We start from the raw sequence: 25519 nt of genomic DNA on the forward strand, positions 1-25519 counted from the left end.
TTGAATCGCGTAAACATTCCTAAATGACAATATAAAGTATCGTATATAAATCTATTTTCAAATATTATAATAATTTGTCGAATACTACAATTATTAAGTATCATAATTAATAAATTATCATGTATCAAATATTTTATATTCTTCTTTAAATCTTAGCTTTGAATACGTATGATCGGTAATAAACGTTCATTTTTACACCACATTGAAGAAAAAATATTAATTGTGTATAAATACCTCATATCGCGTCCATTTGCATAAAGATTTTAAATGATTTTAATTCCCGCGCCAAATGTTCGAGAACTGCTCGGTGATTTTCGGTAGATTTCGTGTGACTTCTTTGACTTGATTGGCCGATTTTAAAAATTTCGATTCGAGAATGCATGTCGATTACTACTGTAAAGCTTGACCAATCAGGACAAGGAATACTGGCGCTGATTTCAAGACGTTACGTCCGGCTTCTTCCTCTTTTCTCGCGGAAATGGCGCTTGGTACAGACGCAGAAATCGTGAGCTCCAGTAATATCCACACAGGTAAGCCGACAAAGAGATAATCGAACCAAACAGATACGATTATACGCAATAGAAATGTTTTCTTGAATAGACTGTGAGAATATTTAATAGTTTTATGGCATATTAGACGGGAATTATAAGAATAAAAAGTCAAGCTTTTTTTCGGTTAAGATAATCGGCCATTATGGATATACTTTTATTCTATCCGTCTTCCGAGTATTTGTTAGAGATGAGTCTATTCGTCTACATGTATTTATAATCGAATTTACATTATGTCTAGTATTATCCTTATCGAAAGTTTGCTTAGGAATTAAGCATAGAGTATTTTATTAAGTCAACCGTGCGGCGTGTCGTTGCATTAATTTTCGAGACGCAATCGCAAAAAATACTGGCGCTGATTTCAGGTCGTTACGTCCGGCTTCTTCCTCTTTTCCCGCGGAAATGGCGCTTGGTACAGACGCAGAAATCGTGAGCTCCAGTAATATCCACACAGGTAAGCCGACAAAGAGATAATCGAACCAAACAGATACGATTATACGCAATAGAAATGTTTTCTTGAATAGACTGTGAGAATATTTAATAGTTTTATGGCATATTAGACGGGAATTATAAGAATAAAAAGTCAAGCTTTTTTTCGGTTAAGATAATCGGCCATTATGGATATACTTTTATTCTATCCGTCTTCCGAGTATTTGTTAGAGATGAGTCTATTCTTCTACATGTATTTATAATCGAATTTACATTATGTCTAGTATTATCCTTATCGAAAGCTTGCTTAGGAATTAATAGTTTTATTAAGTCAACGGCGCGATACGGCGTCACATTAATTTTCAAGACGCGAAAAATATCTCGTCGATATGGTCTATAAGTATGCGTCGGTTAGTGAGTATCAACTTGCGAAATTATTTAATTTGATTAAGCGATTAAACGAGTGATTAAGCGACAACGGCTTTTTGTCGAAGAAAATATTTTACGCGCTATATTTATTTGAGTAGGTAGGAATAGCGATAACAATTTATAGAAATCATTGTCTCTCATGATATACTCTCATATACTTATAATAATCTTCACGTATTAAAATCATGTTTTAATCATTTTAGATCGTGTAGTATATTAATATGGAGTTTGTATGATCATCGACGATTTATTAAAATCTCTGTTGTTCGCGCGCATGCAAGGAGTTAATCTCTAAAAACATCGCGAACGACTATGAACATCGCGCACTTTTCCTGCCACAATCAAGTGTGCATCATCTGTTATTAAAATGTTGTACAACAATTATATAATTATTGCGAGCATCGCTATAATTTTGATTATTGATTATGCATTGTATTTGTTTATTGTGCAGATCTACGAATCTTCGATACAGTCAATTGCGCATCGGGTGGTGAGTGACACGAATTACATTTTATTACAAGGTAATGGTTTTGTAATGTGTGTGATTATATATTTTTTTAAATAATTATAATAACTTATTTTTATAATGTATTTTTTTAATTTAAATTTTTAGAATCCATTCTTCCTGTGATAACTTGCCTTTGCACTAGTTAAAGCAAAGTCACATTAGAATGTGAGCTCTAAAAAATATTTTGTGTATATCTTATCGCATTTAAAATATCGTGTAGATTCAATATTATACAAGACAGCGTTTTAACGTATATATTTATAAAGAATGTTGAATTACTTTTTCTCTTTAAAATTTTTTGCATTACTTACAATATTTTATATCTACCAAAACTAATATTCTACATGTATTTTTTTACATTTTTACAAATTATTGCATAGCCTTGAACAATTTTATTTATCTCTTCGGCAATGTAAATAACGTATATCGTATTTTTGTCATCGACGCATTACACAATATTCAAACTGTCATAACAAATCAGTACTTTCATTTTTTTGCATTATTATATTATATTTTATGATTCTATTTTTTTCATTTATATTATTTTATTCCAACATGCGCCATAAGCGCGTCATTATGAATCATAATTATTTTAAACAATTCCTTTCGTAATTTGAGTAAAAAAGATCATGGCTAATTTCGCGGTTAATGTATATATAATCACAGAAGTTATCTTCACTTTTAATAAAACATATGGCAACGCTTTACTTAGGAGAAGTGGTAAATAGAAATAGAGAAAGGCTGTATATATGTGATCGAATTTTCACGAATGCGCCGGATGGAATTCAATGTAAACAGTGACTTCTGTATAACGTGAGCGAGTTGCAGTTTTGGTCTTTTTATGCATTTTATACGAGAAATTGCCATGACCATTTATGCCAATTTTTCCCTCTGGAAAAATTCTTTTAGCTTACCATTTCTAGTTACATCGATATTCATAGTATGTATTTTTTTTATCATTCTATGGTCTTCGATTACCGCGGTGTTCCAATTAATATAATAAAATAAATAGTATACATATATTGGTGATCAATAAATTAATTAAAGTTAGACGAATAGAAAGATTTTATCCAGCAAAAAAATCAATCATAACGAATATAAAAACTGTATACTTTAAACAGTAGAAAAGAAATTGATTATGAAAGGCGACTAATCGGAATTAATTGCAGTTTTTCCATAGCGTCTAAATAAGATCTAGATATTATGTTAAAAATTTTTAATCGACGTGAATACATTCATTCTTCCGCGTCTCGTTGCACATTCCAGACGACCTAGTGTTGCCTATATTTGCCGCAATCGAGCTATATGTATAGTTATATTCTTTTGAGTATCGCGGGCGCGCACCGTTTCTTTTCGTTTTCTGAGGATAAAGGTCTTGTGAATTTTTTGTGAATTCCCAAATCAAAATTTTTCTTCTATTTTCGATTTTTCTTATATTTATGGATTTTAAAAGATTTTGATAAGTTTAATTTATATAAGAATCGAGTTTCTCTACTTTATAGATACCTCAGATAAGCAGTAAACAAATAATTTCTTATTTATAGGTTTAAAAGAAGAATTTTCGGCAAAACTATAGATTAAATAGTTTGGAAAGAAAATGATTTGACTGCTTAAAGTATCAAAGAAGAGATATGCTACGTAGAAAATTGTAATCGAAAGTAGAAGAAAGATTTCGACTTGCGTTTTCATAAATTTTGTGATAAATATTTTTTGCGCGATTTTCATCGTATCAGGGAACTCTTTTCACGAAACATTCAAAGTTTAGCTTTTTGCATTATTTAGACAAAATTCTCCATCAGCGAATTCAAATCAATTTGATTTTTCACATTTGAAAGTTAAATTTAATTCACGATAAAACGAGCAAATGTCGTGCAATTCTATAGAACATAGAATTCTCTATCGTATTCTATATTCTATATCGTGACGAGAAGACGGAAGCTCGATCATTTAATTTATCTATATGTCTCATAGTATGGCGAGGTCGTTTCGGTACAGTCGGATGGACTAATAGCCAATTTGACTAATTGTGCCGACAATTCCGGGAGCGATGACTCCGGGAAGATTGTAAATTTGTACGGGGCGAGGTGAAATTCCCACCAGCCGTGTTGCTCGGAGATTCGGCGTGATAATTATCGGCCGCTGGGTGTTACTCAAAATGTCCAATTGTCTGGCTTGAAACTGAGCGTTAATCTGTCTGTATCCCGGATATTTCGCGAGCATGCCGCTTACACTTCCGTAAGGAATCCCACCTGTTGAATGATGTAATACTTATTACATTAAATGACTTATTACTATCGCGGTTATAATGATAATAAATAAAAAAAATTGCACAATGTAATTCTTTCATTTGCATAAATAATTTTTCTTATGACTTGTTCTTTTTTTTTGTGTATTTGTTTTATAATAATATTTATTTTCTATTTCTTATTTTATTATATAACTACACATTTTGATTAAATGTATGTCATAAAGAATTAATCTTGTCTGCAATTAAGATTTAAAAACTGCAATTTAATATAATTGTTACTAAAATAAATGTATATTTTATTTTTAAATTGTAATTTTGAATATATGATGGTATCATAAATTAATTTGATATTTATCAAATTCACTTTAATTGTAAATTATAAATCTTTATTGATTGCTAATCTTTCTAAGCTTTAAATTATAAATTTTTTTAACAGATGATCATTTTTTTAAGAGAAAAAGATTTCATATGAAACTATTGTAATTTAAAAAATTTTCGAGAATATGTAAAGTAATTTCTTCAATCTCAGTCTGAAAAATAATTTACCTAGCTGAACTAATTTTCATGCAGATCAGATAAATAAATATAAGTAAATTTCTTATACAATTCGAAGAACAACGTGCAAAATGACAATTATTACATCATTCTAAAACGGCACATATTTTTAATAAATAACTAAATAAATAAATTTATACAATTATTCAAATTATTTGATGTGTGGCTATATATATCCAATATCTTGCTCATTTTCTCGGTGAAAGGTAAGACAGTTTAGTTACGAATGATCTGGTGCTGCTTTCTATTGCAGCATCATTCTAATCTAAATTAAATTCAACGGCATAGAAATATATTTCACTTAATTTTATATGAGAAACTTAAAAAATATATTTAACAATATTCAAAAATATAATTATTAAAATACAGATTGTAAATATCTCTAATAATTTGTTCCTGTTCTTTAGAAATGTTATCAATTTTAAAATATTTGTAATATATAAATAATATAATATATATATTTATATACATATATTTAGAATATAATAATTGTTACAAATATAAAATTATACTAAAGTAAATTTAATATTGATTGAACATTTTTATCTCTACGTACTTCTCTTGGATTTATTATAAAATCGGAAAGTAGAAGCCTGTCTTACCGTACGCCAATCCATTCACCATTTCTATCATTCCTGCGCTATCCGGTGTTGCTATCGATGATTTTAATAACACTGCGAATCCAAATAGTAGGGTAATCTATGTATGAGAAATACATAACAATTTGGTGACTTTAATGCATGTTTAACGGTGTCTTGATTACGATGATCTGTTGTATTTATATATATATAATAAATAATATAAATAATATAACAATCTTTAAGTTAACATTACTAATTTTTACGACATAATCCACATAAAATCAATCTACAATAGATAAAATTAAATATGTTTTTTATTAAATTATATATTTAATAAAAAAATCTGCTCACTTTCTTACACAGTAAATTATTTAATGGTATTTTACTCTTTTATTATGCAATAATACAACTTTTGCAGTAAAATTGCATTAAACATACAGGTGTATCACGATTATGTCATCGTTATCGAGCATTTTAATAAGCGATTAATAAACGAGATTGGTATCGCGTAGGCGTTTGACCTCGAATCCAGTTACATTAGCAATTTAAGCAATCAGAGAAAAATAGATGTAATATATAAAAAGCGTATCGTGCTTTACATGCTAGTTTCTCGCACGTTTTTGTGTAGCGCGTTAACTATATCCGCGAATAAATATATAATAAATGTTTAATGCTAGATTTTATTTAATAAATAATATTCCAACACATAGAATAAAATAATACTGGATACGTTCAATTTGTTATCGAGAACATTACTAAATCTGAATCTCTATTATCATCATAATTATCAGAACCCTTTCGCATCTCTAGAACTACTCTCCCGAAATTATTAAATTTTGTTTTCGATTACGAACTGTTTTTCACGTACCTTGGCAGAAAGCATATCGCCGTTTCCAGCAAGACACGACACGTATTGAACACAAAGGGTACAAAAACAAAGATCGGATTATGGTGCGTGATCTGGAGTAGCAGCATGCGTATTAACGTTGACCAAGCACAGACTCAGTATTCCCTTCCAGTCGCGCGCGTTTTATTCGTCCGTCTAGGATTTTATTAGAGAGCTCGTGCGAGAATATTATATCATCTTGGGACACCTTAACCTTGGGAGTTACCTCTCACATCGACACGGTTACTCTTATCCTGCGCTCCATGAAACGATTTCCTTGACGAGGCATCGTTTTCTTTTTGTGCTCCGTTTAGTTTGAACGAGGCTAATCCGACGCAAGTCCTTGCCAAATGACAACAATGTCTTTTTAGATTAAGATGCGATTGAGCTAATAAATAAAGACGCAAATTACTACCAATAACGCTCGCATTTTGTTCGTGAGAGTTGTTATCAATTTAATTAGCGGAGGATTGATATAGTAACGGGAAGAGAAGTAAACAAAATTAAGATGAATAAGACGAATTATTGTCATTTTAAAAATTATACAGACAAAACAGAATTTTTTAAAAATATGTTTCGTGGCGATTATATCAAGAAAGCATTTACATATAACAAATATATGCGTCATCTAGTGTTTAAATAACACCAGCGTGAAATTAATCGCGTCTAATTAGTCATGTATATGCATCACAAGTTAATTTTATTTTTTTTTACGCGAGAACACTTGTTGTCATTTCGCGATTGTCTAACATAATATGATCATATTGCGACGTACTTTTATAAAATAGATACATCTCTCTATGCTTAACAAGAAAAAATTCTTGGAAAGGTATTTTACAGACGAAAGATTGTATCGCCCTCGTAACAATGTAATTTGAATTAATTTAACAATTATCATTACCGATGATCTGTAAAAGGAGCATCTTGAAAAACGTGCATTATATAAAATAATTGAGTAGTGTCATTTAATTCTGCATTTCTTTATGCAGATTGCGTGAGGAGTCATTTATGTCAAGGAACGTTATTTTTTTACTCGTCCTTAGATTTGCATTTGCATACATTGAAATAATCAGAAGATTCTCCTTTACAAGTTTCTTATTGATCACATATTAGATTAATATTGTGTCTATACCATTGTCTGTATAATTATTGCAACTCGGCCATGAAAAAAAGAAGCGAAAAGAAAAGAAGTACAAGCTAGAAATCTTGAACTACATCCGCGCACATGTGTGTAATTTATTTGACAACGACAGATTGAATGGATATATATTCGTAATACCTTTTCGAGGGGCTGATACCTTTTTTCTAGCTCACCAATGTATGATATTCCATTATTGTAACGCGAGACAAAGTTCTCTTTCTCTTTGTACGTTTGGTTATTCTAATCACTTGTACACGTGATCAAGGTAAAAATGGATCAATTACGCGCCTCGAGTAATTTTATATGGTCAATGTGGCTTTCAGAGTACATCTACAGGGTGTCTTAAGAGAGAAAACGCTGCATGCATTATAAAATATTAATAACAGAAATCTATGTGAACAAAACAATTCCTATTGTCTTAAAAAATTTTTTGCTTCTTATTTCTTTAATAATAATTTTTTAGATACATTAAGAGCGATGTATTCTTTTATAAATTGAAATAAAAAACTAGAAAAAGAATTATGTTAATTCAATATGTGACGATATACGATCAAAATATCTTAAATTTTAATTTTTCGTAAAGAAAGATACAATATTGCAAAAAAAAAAAAAAAAAAAAAAATGAAGGATAATGTCCATTATTTTGTTCGGCACAACTTGTATATGCATGATCACATAATGAGGTAAAGTTTATGGGTTAAAACTTTGTTCCATTACGAATAATTGCTCTGCGTTTCTCTCGTTAATCGATCGATGCAAATGAATAGAGCAATTATTAGCAAGTCGTTTATTAAACAGCACAGAAAGATTATCGCACTCGTTTAACAAAAATTAGATCAAGGCTATCCACTCCTCAAAAACGAGCTGCGATTATGTAACAAGGTCAATAATCTCGCAAATCACAATGATTGTTATGATAATATCTGCTGACCAAAATATTACAGTTACAGAAGAAAGAGCGTTAAACGAGATTAATATAATAAAAATTGCGATTATATATAATTATTAAATAATCATTATAATTAAAAATAATTGACGCAATTCGATTAAAAAAGTGTTTGTGATGAGAGAAAGCGCTTATTTGTTAAATTAGTTTTTAATAAAATATATTAGTAAGATAAAAATATTATAAAAAATTTTTTTATTAAGATAAATTATATTTGGGTATATAAAGTAAATTATTGCGTCTTTTTGAATTAAATTACATATTTTATATATAGATTGTTTTATAAAATAATTATTGCCATTAAGAGAAAAAAATCCCGTTAAATAATTTGCTTTCTCTTCTGTCTTATGCATGGAATATTACGTATTATAATTAATCACAGCTTAACAAAACAAAGTATTGTAATAATATTGCGATATTCACGCTTATGTCATCGAACAATTAATTCCGTGGGAAAGATTTTATCGCTGAGATAAATCCAAGGTTTTATTTCGAAAGCGGATGAATAGTATCGCCAATCAGGCTAAAAAAAAAGCAATTGTCGGTGCATTATCAATCCATGAGCGAGCAGAAAATTTTGCTTTGTTATCCAAATGACAAAAAATATAATTTCTCCAATGTTTCACACGATTTCTTCGTCTGGGTAACGAAAGAACTAATACGACGTTTTATTATGCAATCCTTCTGTAATGTTTGTTTATAACTAAGTAAAGTATCGTGTACTATATACATCGTAATTATATACCGATTTGAAAAAACTATTACAACACCTTTGTCTGGACCGGATTTAATCATCCATGTCTAAAATGCGCTTTCTCTAAAATTCTGGAATACAAAATTCACACCACAATCATCGTTATTAAAATATTCTGCAGTGAATGTAACATATTTTGAATATATGTGATTATTGTAAAAATTAAACATATTATACATATATATATATATTAAAATGAAATACAATTATTCGGCATTTTTTTGTTTCGTTTATAAAAATTCCAAAAATTTATAACAATATTCGTTTTCTTAATAAATAATCAAAACATTGAGATAAATTTTAAATAATTTCTAATTTTTTGAAAAATATAATTGGACTTACTTGTATATTATTGAATGAAATAAAAAAAGCTAAAATTGATTATAAGTTTTAAAGCTAAATAAGTTTTGTATAATTATCTAAGACTATTTTAATATTAACTTCGTTTTTATTTATAATAGAAAAATTGAAAATGTCTTTTTGTAATTGAATAGTAAATTCCTTAGATGTAGTTATTTACGTTCTATATAATAATATAGCCTGTGCTCCGGATCTTTTATAAACTTGGCCTGTAATAACGATCTCTGTCTGTCTTCCATGTCTTTTTCTCCTTTTTCCGTCTCGCTGCTATGTTGCTCTTTCCATTCTTCATTTATCCTACTCGATTCGCTCTCATCGGCTTGATCATTTTTTATTCGATTAAGAACATTTGCAGTAGGAACATTTTGCAGTAGATTGCTTACTGTGTAGGTCTAAAATCATAAAATTTAGATACAAATGGGTCATGTTATGATAAGTATATGAATCTGAATTATCTTATAATGTAGCGACTTACCTCTGTCGACATCCAAAAGCCACCGTCGTCACTATCGTTCTTGTCATTATCAATCCCATCGTAAATATTATAATCATTTATCTTTTTAACTTCATCCTTTTTTATCTCAAAACTTTTGACAGGATCTTTATTTTTGACGGAAGATTTTTCTGATATCGCCGATTTTTTGATCTCATTTGTATTAACGAGTTTAATACCGTAATCTTTTACTTTATCAGCCTTTTGTTCTATCAACTTTTCCTTATCAGTTGAATTTCTATTATTATCTTTTTGTTTATTTATATTCTTTTTGCGTCTCGATTTGATTCTTAATTTTACCGTGGGGTAAAAGTTCTCTACTTCGTTCGGATAAGTAGTCTTCGTGACAATTTTTTCCTTCGAGACTTTTGATCGATGTTCGACCGTTCGCGTTTTCGGAGTTGAAGCTTCAGTTTCGAGATTGTCAGTTTGTATCGTTTTAACCGTAGTATCCTTTTTGGAAGAATCCGACGTATTTGTCTTTGTAGGCTCGTCTACGTTGGAATATTTCCTTTGAACGGACGTGAAAACTGGCTTACTCGTGTCAAGGTCGACGACGCTCGGCGAAAGCGAAACTAACGCTTGAGGTTTCCTGCGTCTTTTTTTGACAGATTCAAAAATAGGCTCGGCAGATGCATTATTAAAGGAAATCGTAAAATTGTTCTTTGAGATCCTTCGTCGATGTTTCTTACGTGGTTCAATCGTGAAAAAGGGTTCTTTCGTGCTGTTGGACAACTGACTCATTGTCTTTATTCGTGATTCTGAATCATCTATGTTACTTTTGTTCAGCTTCTGATATTCCACCACTGGATTTTCTTCCTCTTCTTTATTAATGATTCCTGGGCTTTTTAATTTTTTCGAATCATAGAGCGAGTTATTCGATGCATTCTTCTCGATTTGAGAGATTTTTCTACGTCTATTTCTTTTTCTTGGCGGTTGCGTGATGTCTTCCGGTACGAGCGTTCCTCTGGATGGTAATGATTTCCGTGCGAATAAAGGAGAGCGATCTTCGGTTCTTTTCAAAGTTTTCTCTTTGAAGCCGTCATCTACATCTTCCTCCAAAAATTTTTTGATGGATCGACTGATCTCTCCCGCATTTGACGGCTTTACTCTGTCACTGGAACTATATTTGCTACTAAATTTCGTTAACGGCAATCTCTCGGTGGTAGATTCTTCGCTATCGTCGATATATTTGCGTGAGATATCGCGTCTACGCGTGTTCACGCGAGTCTTGGAGGGAACATCGTATCTCTCCCAAGCATAAATGGGTCTTTCGTATCTCGTAGACTCTTCTTCGTCCTCGTCGTCGAAAATGAGCTTTCTGAGCCTATTGGCTCGTTTCTGTTTCCTTCGTTGTTCCCTTGCCTGTCTCTCTCTCTTCTCCCAAGGATATTCGTATCTTTCGTAGTTCTGTAACCACTTGCGCTTGTTTTTCTTATTTTCTTTATCGGCGTGCCAAGGAAACACCTGATCTTCATTCTTCTCCTCGCTCTCTTCTTCGGAATCATCCTCCTCACTTTCCTTTTTGAACTTTGATTTATATCTTGAAAATAGAAATGGACGATAGAACGTTTTTTTTTCGAAACCTTCGTTATCCTTTTCTTTTTCAGCCGACGATGGTCGTTTCGTATACGTGAAAAACGTCTGATCTTTTTCAGAAGCTTCCTCTTCTTTCGAAGAAAGTTCCTCTGAATCGTCGTCTTGCACAGATGATTCCGTCTTCATCGGCGTTTCGACTTGTTCTTCAGTTTTATCGGAGAAATCATCAGTCTCTTCGTCCTGCTTTTTCTCGTTGTCTTCTAACTCATGATTTACGTCTGCGCGATATTTATTTGGTAATGTCGTCGCTTCCTCGGAGAATGTTTCTGCGTATCCTGGTGGATCAGATGCCAAGTATTTTTGTAGATCCAGGACTTTCTTCGAGTTCGAAGTCGTCGATCTCTTCGTGGTCGTGAAACCGTGCTCCTCGTCGATGTCCTCGCGAACTTGATACATGTTTGGCGCATTTTCTGTTTCTTCCTCGGCATTTTCCGCAGATTCAACATCAACGCTCTCTTCTTGTCCTGGATATTCATCGTTTCTGTAGATTATTTCACGCATAACAGATTCTTCTGCACGATACATTTCAGTTGTGCTGCTTTCCTCACCTTCTGTCGATGACGTTATATTTTCAGTTCCAAATATGCTTTCGGTCGAATTCATTATCGTAGAATTGTTTCGCCAATCATTGTTTAGTTTTCTTTTTCTTTTAAAATAATTATACCGGGGCTCTTTTCGCCTGCTGTCTTCGTCCACCGTTTTCGAACTCGTGCTAAACTTACCGAATTTTCTCGTATCCCATTTAGGCTTCGAGTATCTGACTCGATCCCTGATTGTGTAAATGATTTTGTGAGAAGGTTCGCTCGTCTCGTTATTATACGTGGAGTTTCTTCGTCTCTTCTTATCGTCGATTTTCGGAATCGTCGATAAACTTCGATCTTGCATGTTAATTTGTCTGCTCTCTTCGATATCCAAGTCCAGCGTTTCAGGCATCGAGTTTATTTTATGCATCGCTTCTTCTATCGATTTTACGATTGTATCGTTTCCGATATTGATTTTTGTAGATTTTATAGTTGTAGTCTTCTCATCTTCGTTAATCATACTTTCAGAGGAATTTTTTGCGATATTGTCCATTGTGCTGCGCTTGTTTATCTTAATGGTATGATGATGAGCGATGATTCGAGGAAGATTCGAAGATCTCAGCAAAGACACTCTTCTCTTACTCGGTCTGTATTTTCTATAAATCGTCTTTCGCGGAGCTGAATACTTCGGAGGTGGCACTAGTCCTTTGATCTCCGACAATTTCGTGTTGCTCGTGACATTCGTAACGTCATCAACGTCAATAACATCCGCCAACGACGTACTGTTTTCCTCCAAAGAAGAGTTTGGCGTAACGTTCGCAATCTTTAATATTTTTTCCTTACCAACAGTCGCCAAGATCTGCGATGGCAAGGTGGTTATCTCATAGACCTGATAAGTGCTCGCCATGTTTCTGATGTTGCCCATCACATCCTCGTATACCTGGTTTTGATAAGACACAGTCTGATACATTTTCGGTGATTGCGTAGTGGTACTAGACGCTTTTGGCCTCAATTTTCGATTCTCTGCTCTATGCACAGGATTAGGCGGCTTCGAGCCTCGCACGGTGTGCAGATATGCGTTTCTGCCTCTTCCGGTCTGTGGATCGTGCTTGTAATTGACGTATATCGATTCGTGCATCTCGTACGGTCGATTTCGGTTTCGCCACTGACGACCACTGCGTTCCGGCTTCTTTGAGACACGATGCACGATGTATTCGTCGTTGTTTTTAGGTAGCACCATGATTCTCGAGGCAAACTTTGTCGGGTCCAATTCCGACGGCGGAGTTGGCGTCTCGATCAGCTTCTCGGCGAACAGCGGATTGTCGAAAGGATTTTCATCAAAGTACTTAGCCTTGAAGCAATCCAGCTTGTCTCCCAGACCACGAAGACGCGGTAGATTCTCCCGCGGACCTCGCTCGGGATCTGGCTCCTCTTTCTCAGGCAGCACTTCATCCACGTTAGACTCCACCTCGTCGCATTTCCTGTAAGCATTTCGAGAATCATAAAACTCCATTCTACGTGAGGTCTTCCGCGGTATCGTACTAGGATTTACGGCGTATTTCAAGGCGGATGTGCTTGGTACATCTCTGTTCTTATAAAATGGATATTTCTTCGAATCTATGACGGCTTCCGTTGTTGTAGAAGGTGCCACGAGGCTGTCTTCAGCGAGCTCTTCGATATAATCAAAGCTGGGAACTTCAGTTTCGATTTTTCCTTGTTCTTCGATTTTTGGCGAAGTTTCATTATTATCATTAAAACGCGTGGCAATTTCTTTATCGATAACCTTGCTATTAATTTTGGGAGATTCATTCAACAGTTCTTCATGATTTCTTGTGTTTCTTCTTAATCGCGTTTTAATCCGCAGAAAATGTTTCTCTTTATTTCTCTTTTTTGTCAATCTCTCGATATTCGTATCATTTTCATATCCATCTTTTTTTGTTGATTGAGTCGATGTTGGATCTTTTTCAACTGACTTTAAATTATGGATTATTTTCGCATCTTTAACGTTCTCGTTTTCACCATTAGCAATAGTGGTCTTCTTGTCTATTAAAATCGTGAATGTTGCGTTCTCGCCGTGTCTCGATATCGCGAGTGATGCTATTCTCGTCGTATCTGGAACATTAATTATCGACGCATCGATTACTCTACGATTCGTCGAGTTTTGTTTCGATTTGTCAATTATCCTATTGAATGTATCTTTATCTCGTTGCTCCGATTTATTGTCATTGGTCACACCATTGTTTGCCGCCGCTTTCACATTGACGGCCGTGCCGTTGCGAAACTCGGATCTCTTTCTCCTGGATCGTATTCTCCAGTTTGCTTTGGAGACTAGCGGGAAATACTTGAACGCATTATCGCGCTTTTGCTGCGGTTTACCGCCGGCATAAGAAGGATAATTGTTACTCTGCCAATCGTTATGGTAATTGGCATAAATGCTCGTCAACGGCGGTGGCAACAGCTTCGTGGCTGGAAGCGGATTATTGTGATAGATCAGATGCCCAGGTTGAACGTACGCGAAAGGCTGAATGTTAGAACGCAACGGTAAATCAATCGGTTGAGAATGAAATTGATCTTGCAATAAGCTTCTCCAATTAGTCTTCCGAGGCGTTTCACTTTCGACGAACACGCTCGAATAATGATCTATAACCGGAGGACGTTCGCTTGGAAAAATCGAATAAGTGGCCTGAAGTGTCGGCGGTCTCATCAGGGTAAGATCTTCTGGAGAAATAATCTTCTTTTCCGCAAAAGATTGAATATTTTGTTTGCTTTTAATATAATTCAGCATCTTGTTGTATTTCGCGTTGAGTTCGTCACGAATCTTCTTGTTCTCGTCTTCTTTCTTAGAGATAGACGATGATGGAACTTGTTGGGGCGTTGGATGAGCGTCGAGTTTAACGGGTTTTTTCTCCGATTTTGGTCTCATCGCGATCTTATATTTGATCTTGTTTTTGGCAACGACAATTTTATTGTCGTCGAGAACAGATCCGAGGAAAGGATTCTCATGATAATCAGCTATTCGAGAATAAGCTTCTTGAGTGATATTGAGCGTCATGACAGCCGGAGTGCTGCTGGACGTTGTATTGCCGAGAGGATTCACCGGAGATGAATGTTCCGTGTCTTCAAAATTCAACGACGATTGAAGCAGAAGGGGTTGCACGCTGGTATACGTCGCAACTGTGGACACTACGTTGTTGACATAGTCGACATCGTCTCTCTTTGTCACTAGAAGATACGGACCGTAACCGTCGATGCTCGCCAGTGCAATCGGCGTCCGCTCTTCCGGTCGCGGATTCATGGTCGTCGAGTCCGAAACGAGCACGGATGATTCGGTGGTCGATGGACCTTGCATCGCTTTAAAGTAGTTCCAGAAGAGCTGACTGTAACTGATCGTCGTCGGTTGATCATCAACTTGACGAAACGAAGCCGTCGCGGTTGGAGCGACGTAATGCAAGGTCGTTTGGTCGACGGAATACGCTCGCGAATTCAAGGGATTCGTTAAAAACCCGTAGGTATTTGGGAGTATTTTATTATCAGTCAAACTTGTTTCGTCAGATGGAATCGCGGTTGTTTCGTGAGTCTCACGGTAGAAATTCTTTTTCTTTTGCCGTTGTAGCCTGGGCGATTGCTTCGTTTCTTTATTTATAGTATCATCTTTTTTATTCCACAATTTAGATTTTCTCTCCTTTATCTTATCGGTTTTATTTTCTTCATCTTTTAAATCATTTTCGCTATGAGAATCTTCTGATTCCGCGTCATCAACTTTGATGTCATTGCGAAGCTTTGATTCCTGCTCGTTTTGATAGTTCTTCGAGCTCCTCTCGGTCTCTTCAGCATTCTCTTCGATGTCTTTCTCCAACTTCCGAATGCCATTTTCAGCAACGAATTTAGAATCTATCTCGGATCCCTCCCAAATGTTTTTGTCATATCCTGTCAGATTATTTTCGTCATCCGAGGTCTTTTCGTTCTCTTTAAAATGATAATCTTGATAATCCTCCTCATACTCCTTGAATTCATTGGGCATCAGGTTTTTATCCTCCTTTTTCTCTTTTTTCTTATTCGAGGAATTAAGTTTATTCTTTCGATCGTGAAGCTTACGCGCGAATCCTTCGTGAAAATCGGCATCTCGGACATGCCCCGCGTGATCGTACGCCGAATCCTCGTATCCCTCCTCGGTGTAGACGGTATTGATCTTCGAATTGGTAACGACCTCCCTTAATCGGGGCGCGTTGCGCTTCTCTTCGTCGGTTTTCGCGCTTTTGATCGCCTCTCGCTGTGGCAATCTCTTCACGGTATGAATTCCACGAACTTGAGCGTGCAACTTCGTCGGCACGAAGTCCAAGGGGATGTTTTTTTCCGGTGGTGGCTTTGCCCAAACTCCGGGAGCGGCATACTTGGGTCGAGTGGACACGTTTCTCGCCTCTTCGTGTTCCGAATATGGTATCGCGTGGTCCGAAGATTCTTCAGAATCATCGTCTTTTTCCCTGTAATCTTCTTGATGACGAGACAGTCCTACGTGTCGACTCAGGGTATTCGTTTCTGCGGAATCGAGTATTTCTTCTGTTTGAATAGTTGTTGAAACCGGTAAATCGGTTGTGGAATCTTGATAGATCGATTTTGTGGTGTTCAAAAGCAACAATACGTCATCGGTGAATCGATCGCTGCCGATAGATCTAATCGTGGTAAATGTATAGAGATTCTGACTCGATGACACGGAATGGATGCTGATAGTTGTTAGAAGAATAGCGATGATTAGATTACAAACTTTTCGTTCTTGCTCCATTCTTTTTGATTGTTCTTCGCTTCATAGCATTATGAGAAAATATCGCTCGATATGTAGCTATGACCAGTAAGTCGTGAAAGTTTCACTTGTATACACTCGTCGATAAAGGGATTATTTTATTCACAATTATTGAACGAAATATAATAATTGGAATATTGAATATTAATATTTAAATACATATCACAAATTTATCGCAAATTTAATGTTTTATATATCAGTCATAATTAATTATTAATTTACAATCGATCATGATAGCACCGTTTAAATATTAAATTTACTGAATGTTTCTAATAAAACAGTACAAATTTTTCACACTTTGAAAGAAGAAGACACTATTATGTTATTCAATTTCCGGAATCGCGTGTATTTCCAGAATGACAAATAATATTTATAAATTTATGTTGGTCGCGCGACAAAAGAGAGAAATTCACGATACAAGTGCGAGCCGCCTACGTGATTTCTAATCATCTTCGATCGAGATCCTTCGTCAAACTAACCGGTGGTACGAGTCGCGTGGTCTAATTTATATTTTCCAGCTATCTAAAAGACGAGGTAAGGGAGAAAAACGTCTAGAGACCCCTGCTCCGCGAAGCGTGCAGATTTGATCGTTCAACGATTCTGTCACTCTTGATTGGATTCGTTCGTCGGGCCGTTTCACCCAAGACGCCTCTCTTCACCGGCTTGCATATTAGAAAAACTTCGATATACGGCCTCGGTACCCTAATTACGTCGTACTCGTATCCCTAATTGCGATGTGAGCCTCGTAAAAGACGCGCGGAAGGAGGAGTGCGTCATTAATCAGAAATGCGCCGTTATATCGGCGCAAAGCGAGAACGCCTAATGAGAGAGACGTACCATAGAGACGTAGAGAAGGAAGACGAGAGTTCCAACATGGAAATATCTAGCAAGGCAAGTGCAAAGCATAGCGCGATTTATTTCGTTCAGTCAGCTGAATCGTTCGTTTCACCGGCTGCGCTCCTGCGTCTTTCCGCGTTGATCCGCGAAGCGTATCGCTCGAGATCCGAGACTTTCTTTGCTCTGACGAATCTACTGAGAGGACTATCATAAAATAGAATTTCCATTTCCAGAGTAGCCTAAATAGATATGTAAATTTTCTTAAGTATATAAAAATCCTATTACTCTATACTTGACAAAGATGAAATACAGTACCGAATTATTTGACATTAGAAAGTAAATTTTTTCTCATTATTTTTTTGGCAATTAGTTTATTTTCTTATTTTATATTTTATATTTTAAATATAATCTTTTAATAAAAAATTAATATATAGTTTTTTTTTTTTTTTTTTTGTAAATTATGTACCTTTCTCAATTGTTATAATATGGCATTTCATTTTCAAATCGCAATATATTAATTGTGAATAAAAATTGTGCACGCATTGTTCAAAATATAATTTAAAATTTATATCAGAAAAATAACAAATTTTTGTAATATAAAAAATTATGTATTATGATAAGATATAAGGACAAACAATTTAGCTTATATAAACTTCAGTTGCCGGTAATGGCTGGTAAAAGTTGAACTATGATAAGAATAAGACAAATTCGACTCTTTCGCGTTTCTACTTTGTGTGAACTTAATTGCGTATCTTCGAGCAACGTGTTTGCAAAACATACAATAGTGAGAAAAGATTTAGCTTTCTCCATTTTCCCCGATGCAAAGACAGTCAGACTACATTTCCTTTTAGTTTTGCATAAAATAAAAATCTCAATATCTGCAATTGGTTGCGAATCGTTGGTCACTTATTCTGGCACGAAAAAAAGCTGTACGGGAAGGAAGAAGTTTTTGACTTCCTAATAAATTGCAGCAAGTAAATTGTGCATATTTTACGGTATCAACGATTGGCATTGCTTATATTACGAATAAAATTTTGAACGCTTTCTCTTGCTGGCTATAGTAAAGTGCAGTATAATTGAATCGAGCCTACATCAAACAATGAAATAGATATTGAGACAGGAAAACAATCTAAGAATACTTTATTGGTAATATAAAAAACAAATATCATAAACCTTAAATATAATTTATAAATAATTCATAGAAATAACGATTAATAAATATCAGGTCGAGACGAATCTGTTAAAGAAAAAAAAAATTTTCATTGCATCTGCCCATTGTGGCCATAATACTCCATCGAACGAAAATTTACGAGCATGATACGTCTTCTACTCAAGTTCCATTTTTTCTTGCTATATAAGAAATCGTTCGAGAAGATACGTCGTAAAAATTTATCACTGCCTATCAAACGATAAAAAGAAATTAATTAGAGATACAATATCTATTTAAAGTTTTATACTAAGTACCCTACGAAATAAAGTCTGTTTATAGCCAAAATTGTTTACGCCGCATTTTAGATTTTAAATATTTAGCTAAGTGTGTTTCACACTTTCTTTTTTTCTCTTATTGATTTAAATTTTCTAAATTCAGAATAATCTCAAAGATATACAAAGATTGACCTATGGATATCCCATATTGCAGAGAACATCGTGCATTACATATCCCTCTAACTCTAACAAATAATACTCTCTCACGATCGCGTAGAGATTAGCGTAAAAAATACGAACGTCGCGAAATACGTGATTTGGAATCTTCATTAAAATAGGATGTCAGGTACTCCGAAGGAAGAACACTAGGATCTAAGATATCATCGGCTTCCACGCGCTATTGTCGTTTTGAATTGTCGCTGGCTGGACGGTGAGTTGCGGCTCCGCGGATTGCAGCATGGAAGCTTCCGGCTTAAAAAAGTCTATGATAGGATGATAATTATAGTTGATTCTCCTATGCGGCTCGTGATATTCTTCGTCGAAGCCTCCATTCTGCAGCCTCGACGTGGCATCCACATCCTGGTCGTACGGTTGACTGTATCTATATAAAGGAAGATTTATCGTGATACTTGGATTATGTGAAAAATTCTAATACTTAACAATCTCGAGCAATTTTAATATGGCAGAGAACTACCGTATTGTTTAACCTTAGAGAAAATTAATATAATATTGAATAGCAAATTGTGTGTATGTTCTGGAGGCTTGATTTATTTTAATTATTTAATTAAGTAACTGTTTAATTAAATAGATCTTTATATTCACACAGGAAGACGTTTAACAAATTAATTTTACATATATATATAAGAAAAAGAGATATATTAATTCAAATTTTTATAATTAATTTTAAATTTTAAAAAAATTGATTTTAGATATCTAACAAATAAATATCTAACAAATTAATAAAAAAACAAAGAAGAAGACATGTATATAATTTTTTATTATAATCATAAATCGATAAATTATAAAAATGCTATGTTACTTACCGGTTGATAACCGAACTGTTACGGGAAGATTTTGTATAATCCTCATGAGAGGTGGATTCTCGTCTGAAGGGCGGCCTATTAGGTCGATTGGGTCTGATTTTAGTCAGCGGACCCTTGTAACCCGGTGCTCGCGTGTTAGGCGCGTGCTGTTGCGGTAATTTATCGTACGGCCTCGGGATCGACGCGGGCTTCTTCGGTCTGTTTCTGTTGGAAATAGTGAAGATAGGCCTGCTCGTCACGCTGACATCCAGCACCGGCTTCTTATTGCTGGACACTGGAAAAAAAATCACGCGTGTTCACCGACAAGATCGTTCGAAGGATGGATGGTAACGAATAATTTCGAAATAAAAATACCGTGATTAGAGTCGTAACTAGAGGTGGAAGTATATTTGCTGATGTGATTGAGATTGTTCTGAAAATCGTCCTTAGGATCGTTAACCGTCACGAAATCCGCACCCGGGAACGTTTCCTTAGTTTTTGTCGGAGGATCCGTCTGATGCGGCGGAAAGATCTCAGAGTAGCCGTGTACGTGGCAGCTGCAGCAAGTCGGAACTTTGAATATATCCATGTGCAATCCCAATTTCTGATCCCAAGTCAATAGTCTGTGATAGTTGTAAATTTGTACGCAGGAAGACCGGTAGTTTTCGGAGATGAACGAGCAGCTCGAATGTGGATTACTGTGATAAAAGTTATTAGATGTTATTAAATAATTAATTACTAATGATATTTAGAAAATAGGAGAGCTCACATAATTTGAAAAATAAAGTATTATTAAAAAGTATTATATTTTTTTCTTTAATAATATATATTTATCGTTGGAAGAAGATATGTTAACTTGAACGTTTTATTATTTTTGAGCTCTCTTTTTATTGCAAGTCATACTTTGCGTAAGCCAGTGTCTTATAACTGGCAGATATTTCGTGATCCTGATCAGATATACTTCATTTAACTGCTTAAAATGAAATCATTATGTAAATTGATAATTAATGCCCAAATAAATTACCTTTCTTTCCTTAATACGTAACGTTGCCATACTTACGAGCACTTCTCCAGTCGTATCGTCTGGGTGTGTTCGCCTGTATTTATTATATACTTCCAGACTCCGGAAGCAGCTCTCGCCAATTGGGGGCGAGCATATTTGACAGTCGACGGGCAGGTGAAACCCTCCTCCACGTTGTCAAAGGGATTGTCGGATCTTCTGAGGCCAAAAATAAATAATAAAAATAAATTTCATCACGGAAATTATTTAAAAAAAGGATAGATGTAATATAATTAAATATTTTCTTTAAATTTATTTTATTTATAAATAAATTTTATTGAAATATAAGATGCGCAGAAATATAACTTTCAGATATTTTAGGAAAGAGAAGAAAAGAAATATTTTTATTATTTACCTTTTAATCTCATTGCTCTCGTATCTATTCTCATATTTATTCTCCAAAGGTAAAGGACTCGGTAATTTTTCCTCCGCGCTTCCGTAATCTTGCGCCTTATAGTCGGTCAACAATGCCGCTACCATTTCCTTATTGGATCTCAAACTCCTCATAATCGCCTCGCTAGAAAGTTAAGGCCGCTATTAACGGTTTTTCGCGGAAACAAACAGTAGCTACATTTTCTCCCCAATGCAGAAACATTTTTGTACACGCATTTCCTTTTTATTCGAAAAGCTGGAAATGATGCTCTAGAGAGTTATGAAACTCAGGGAAATTGAACAGAGATAAAATAATATTGCAATTGAATGTATCCTTTTTACAAAAAAATTAATTATTGCAAATTATTTATATTTGCAAAAAAACGATATAATATATAATTCAAGAAAAAAATTAAAAAATAATTACCAAAAAAATATTTTTATTTATCTCTAAAATTCGATCATCTTTATTTTAATCATCTCGAGAAAGAGATACGCGAAAGTGAAAACTCCGCGGGCTCGCCAATTAAGACGGCCCGAGAGATTTTAATCTTGCCCGTATGCAAATTGCCGCGTAACAATGTTCATCATTAATTCAATGCCGAAACGAAAGTTTGGGGACTCACTGCGGATAATCGTTAGCCTCCAGACACACCGTCTTCGTGAAGAAAGTGCATTCGTTTTCCGTGGGCCTTCTCTTCGGGTCGTTAGGACGTTTAGAGGGCCGCATGATGGGCGGCCTTGATTGACCTGGAAATCGAATGAATCTATCTCGACTGATATATACTTTTATCTGGCGCAATTCACGATTATCGTTGATTATCGCGAAAAACTGACCTGTGTAAACATTCCTTCTGTTTGGAGGAGACGGTCTCGCTGGCCGCAATGGTGTGATGTACACGGGCCGCCGACGTTCTTGCGGCCTTATTAATCGCAATTCTTGAGCCTGTAATTTGAAAGGATTTAGAAAAATTCTCAAAAAAATATTTCTTTTACAAAATATTGTTTTTACAAAAAAATTTTCACAAAAACCTAATACATCAATTTTACTCCGATTCAGGAAACTTTCTTGTAATTCATAAAGTTAAAATTTCCTTTTCTTAAAGTTACAGCAGAACAAATATTGTCTAGAATTTTAATTATTGTATATTTGATCATGTGTACGCGATTTTACGCGAAATTTATAATTACCGTTTAATGTGTGAATTTTTATTATATTCTTCGTAATTATCAGCGTCCACAAGTATTGTCTGTGCGCGCTGACCTTAATAATCGTTTACATATACTTAAGAAGAACATTGTCTAAACACACCGAGTGTATTTTACATCCTGCATTAACAGTATATGTTTTATTATCGATTTGAAATTCATACATCTATAACATCTTCTTATATAGCTTATCGTTGTCGAGTCCACTTGCGTTTAGGCTCATCAAAATGTTGCTGCTTATCTATGCGTCCACGCACGTGAGATAAATCTATATTCGCCTATATCCGTTCAAGTCACTCGCTAATTAATGTCTAGAATGGAAAGTCGTTCTCTCTCGAGCGATATATCTGATACGGCGTATAGTAGCCGCGACGCCATTCACGAGATTCACGAGATGGTCCTTGTGACGCTTCGTCGCAATAAAATATGTCGAACGCGTGTGAAAGTATTCGCATAAAAGGTGCCGTTTAAAATGCCGGCGCTACAAGTGAAACCGATGCTATTTGTTGTAAAATCGAGAATGCTATAATTTTAACTGCGGTCCGGGAATATGCACGATGCAATTTTTAAATTGATAATTGCAAATAAGATGCATCTGTGTAATAAACATAATGAATGATTTTTCTATTAAATTTATGTGACCAATGCAAATGTGGATGTCAACTTTATAGTTTAGAGAAATCGCCGTATAGATGTGAAATATTTATTACAGGCTTCATGTATAAAATTCAATCTTTACGAAAAGTCGCGCCGCATGAGAAACTCGTATCTCTGCCAGGGAAAACATACATATATATTATAATTAACCGATGAGATAAATCTCGTTGAAATTTACGATGAGTAAACACGTCAAACTCGACTTTCTACCGTTCGCTCAGCGATGATAGAAAAAAGTCGGGACCCGAGATAGATCATTTATGCGCCAACGTGCGTCGCATAAATTTGCGTTATTTTTTACTTGCACATTTCAACTCACCTCCGGTAAAGTTTCAGGCATCTCGTCCTCTTCCTCCTCGTTGCTCTCCTCGGAGTCAGAATCATTGGATATGATCTTTGCTATATCCATGCTGATCGGCAGCATCAATTCTCTGCTCGCGTTTTCTCGTCGATTCCCATCGCCTAGAAGGGATTGTGCCTTTTCGAGTGGCGGAAACATTGTATCGTTATTGGATATTTTCGTGGAAATTATTGTTGCCATTGCCAATTTTTGCGGCGGAGACATGCTACGCATTATCGGTATTATTTCGCCAATTTGTTCGCGCTTCTCCGGTCTCTTCATCGCCTATAGAAAAAGAACCAAGTATTATTTTCATAAAATTAATGAAAATACATATTCCAGAAATAATATATTTTTTTACTAATTGACATGAATAATTCTATGTACAAATATTATTAATATTTAAACTGATATTTATCTATAAACAATAACTATTTATTTGTGTATGCGCACGCCTCCGTTTTAAATAAATCACATTTCACGAAGAAAAAAGAATTGAGAAACAAGTAATATTAAATAGATGTCAATTGAATAAAAATGTATAGTTAATCCGAAAGTTTATCGAATCGAGTGGAAATATGTTTACTCACGGATGCCACTACTTCTCGTACTTTGTTTGTTCTGTTTTTGCCGTCCTCGTCGACCAGCTTCAGTAACGTCGATATCTTCTCCTGAGCTTTCTCGCCATCATTGACGTCGATATTGTCAGCATCCTTCTCGGCATGGATCGGGGACAGTAGCACGACTATCTAGAGAATGAGACAAACAATCGCACATGTCGCGTATCGTGATATACATAATTTTTATATTTGTTGTAAATGTCATCATACAGACGAATCGAATGTCGTTAAGCATAGAACAGTATAATAGAATTAAATGATGCATCACATCATTAGCTGTCTAATCAATTACTAGACATTAAAAAGAGAATTTAATACTTGGTTCAGATTAACCGATTAAGCAGAGTCAGTTAATTAATTAATTAATGTGTTGTGTCTTTAAATATTGCTAGCGAGCTGTAATTAACTGTGGCGCAAATTTGCTTGATGCAAGATACGCGGGATATAAATAGATAAATTTTCACAATGTTAATTAATAATATGTTAATCAACTTCCGATACCGCTAATTAGTGGACGTCGCGCGTAAGATTTAATGCAGTGCGAGTGAAAACGGCACGTGCGGTTGAGCGAAGGGACAATAAAATGCAACTTCCGTGGAGTAACAATCGTAACGAGCGTGCAACGCTACTGCACATAGTTGAGAATAAATCGCAAGGAAGCGTAAATTACGTTACACGCATCTCCTCTTGTTTGCCAAGAGCGTGGACCCGATTATCGCGTAAGACATCTTCCATTACGAGGAGGAAGCTCGTCCGGAGAAACGTCGGCATTTATGTTCGTTGCACCGGAAATGGAATGATTGTAATGCGACTTTACAGGGGCTCTTTTGTTGCAAGTTTATGCAATCGTTAAAAAAAAACAGATCCTTAAAATCTCGTTGCAAAAACCATTATACGAATCTGAAAAAAATTTAATCTCAGTATATGAACGATATTTCACTTAATAACTTAAATATATAATTTATGTATGATGTTTTTGCAGAGAGAGAGACTTGAATTTAGTGAAAGTAAATGATCGTAAATTTTTTTTAATTATTCGTGATAGTCAACAACCTGTAATTGAAGAAATTGATAAGCGTTCTCCGATTTAATTAAGCAAAATAATTATTATGAATGATGTATAATCATATTGAAAGCCAGTCTTCAATATGGAAAATTAAATTTATATTCATATTTAATGA

The 25519-nt window shown here is 34.8% G+C and overlaps 3 protein-coding genes and 1 long non-coding RNA gene across 5 annotated transcripts; 1 reads left to right on the top strand and 3 right to left on the bottom strand.

Moving 5' to 3' along the window:
* The first annotated feature begins 444 nt into the window (after positions 1 to 444).
* On the top strand, positions 445 to 21244 carry LOC138932074 (uncharacterized). 2 transcript variants are annotated; one of them, XR_011446732.1, is made up of 4 exons: positions 445 to 530; positions 914 to 1002; positions 1858 to 1927; positions 21201 to 21244. It is a non-coding gene; the product is annotated as an uncharacterized lncRNA (long non-coding RNA). The 2 variants fall into 2 exon arrangements; XR_011446730.1 differs by lacking the exon at positions 21201 to 21244 and adding an exon at positions 3886 to 4210.
* Positions 3602 to 6333, bottom strand: LOC138932067 (uncharacterized). The gene is made up of 3 exons (XM_070293611.1): positions 6167 to 6333; positions 5320 to 5416; positions 3602 to 4163 (listed from the first exon to the last, which is right to left on the bottom strand). The coding sequence occupies exons 1-3, from the start codon at positions 6179 to 6181 to the stop codon at positions 3919 to 3921; spliced, it is 357 nt and encodes a 118-aa protein (XP_070149712.1). The 5' UTR covers positions 6182 to 6333; the 3' UTR covers positions 3602 to 3918.
* LOC138938118 (uncharacterized protein PF3D7_1120600-like) lies at positions 9482 to 15106 on the bottom strand. Its single transcript, XM_070304880.1, has 2 exons — positions 9861 to 15106; positions 9482 to 9777 (listed from the first exon to the last, which is right to left on the bottom strand). Exons 1-2 carry the CDS (start codon positions 15048 to 15050, stop codon positions 9538 to 9540), a joined length of 5430 nt encoding a protein of 1809 aa, XP_070160981.1. The 5' UTR covers positions 15051 to 15106; the 3' UTR covers positions 9482 to 9537.
* Nt1 (Neurotrophin 1) lies at positions 19200 to 24423 on the bottom strand. Its single transcript, XM_070293598.1, has 9 exons — positions 24309 to 24423; positions 23698 to 24003; positions 22350 to 22458; positions 22139 to 22262; positions 21496 to 21657; positions 21141 to 21299; positions 20456 to 20778; positions 20102 to 20375; positions 19200 to 19659 (listed from the first exon to the last, which is right to left on the bottom strand). Exons 2-9 carry the CDS (start codon positions 23998 to 24000, stop codon positions 19431 to 19433), a joined length of 1683 nt encoding a protein of 560 aa, XP_070149699.1. The 5' UTR covers positions 24001 to 24003; positions 24309 to 24423; the 3' UTR covers positions 19200 to 19430.
* Between the last annotated feature and the right edge of the window lie 1096 nt (positions 24424 to 25519).

This window comes from Polyergus mexicanus, unplaced genomic scaffold (genome assembly GCF_030449975.1).
Source record: "Polyergus mexicanus isolate NDT 795.1 unplaced genomic scaffold, iyPolMexi1.0 SCAF_1, whole genome shotgun sequence".
Lineage (NCBI taxonomy): Eukaryota > Metazoa > Arthropoda > Insecta > Hymenoptera > Formicidae > Polyergus > Polyergus mexicanus.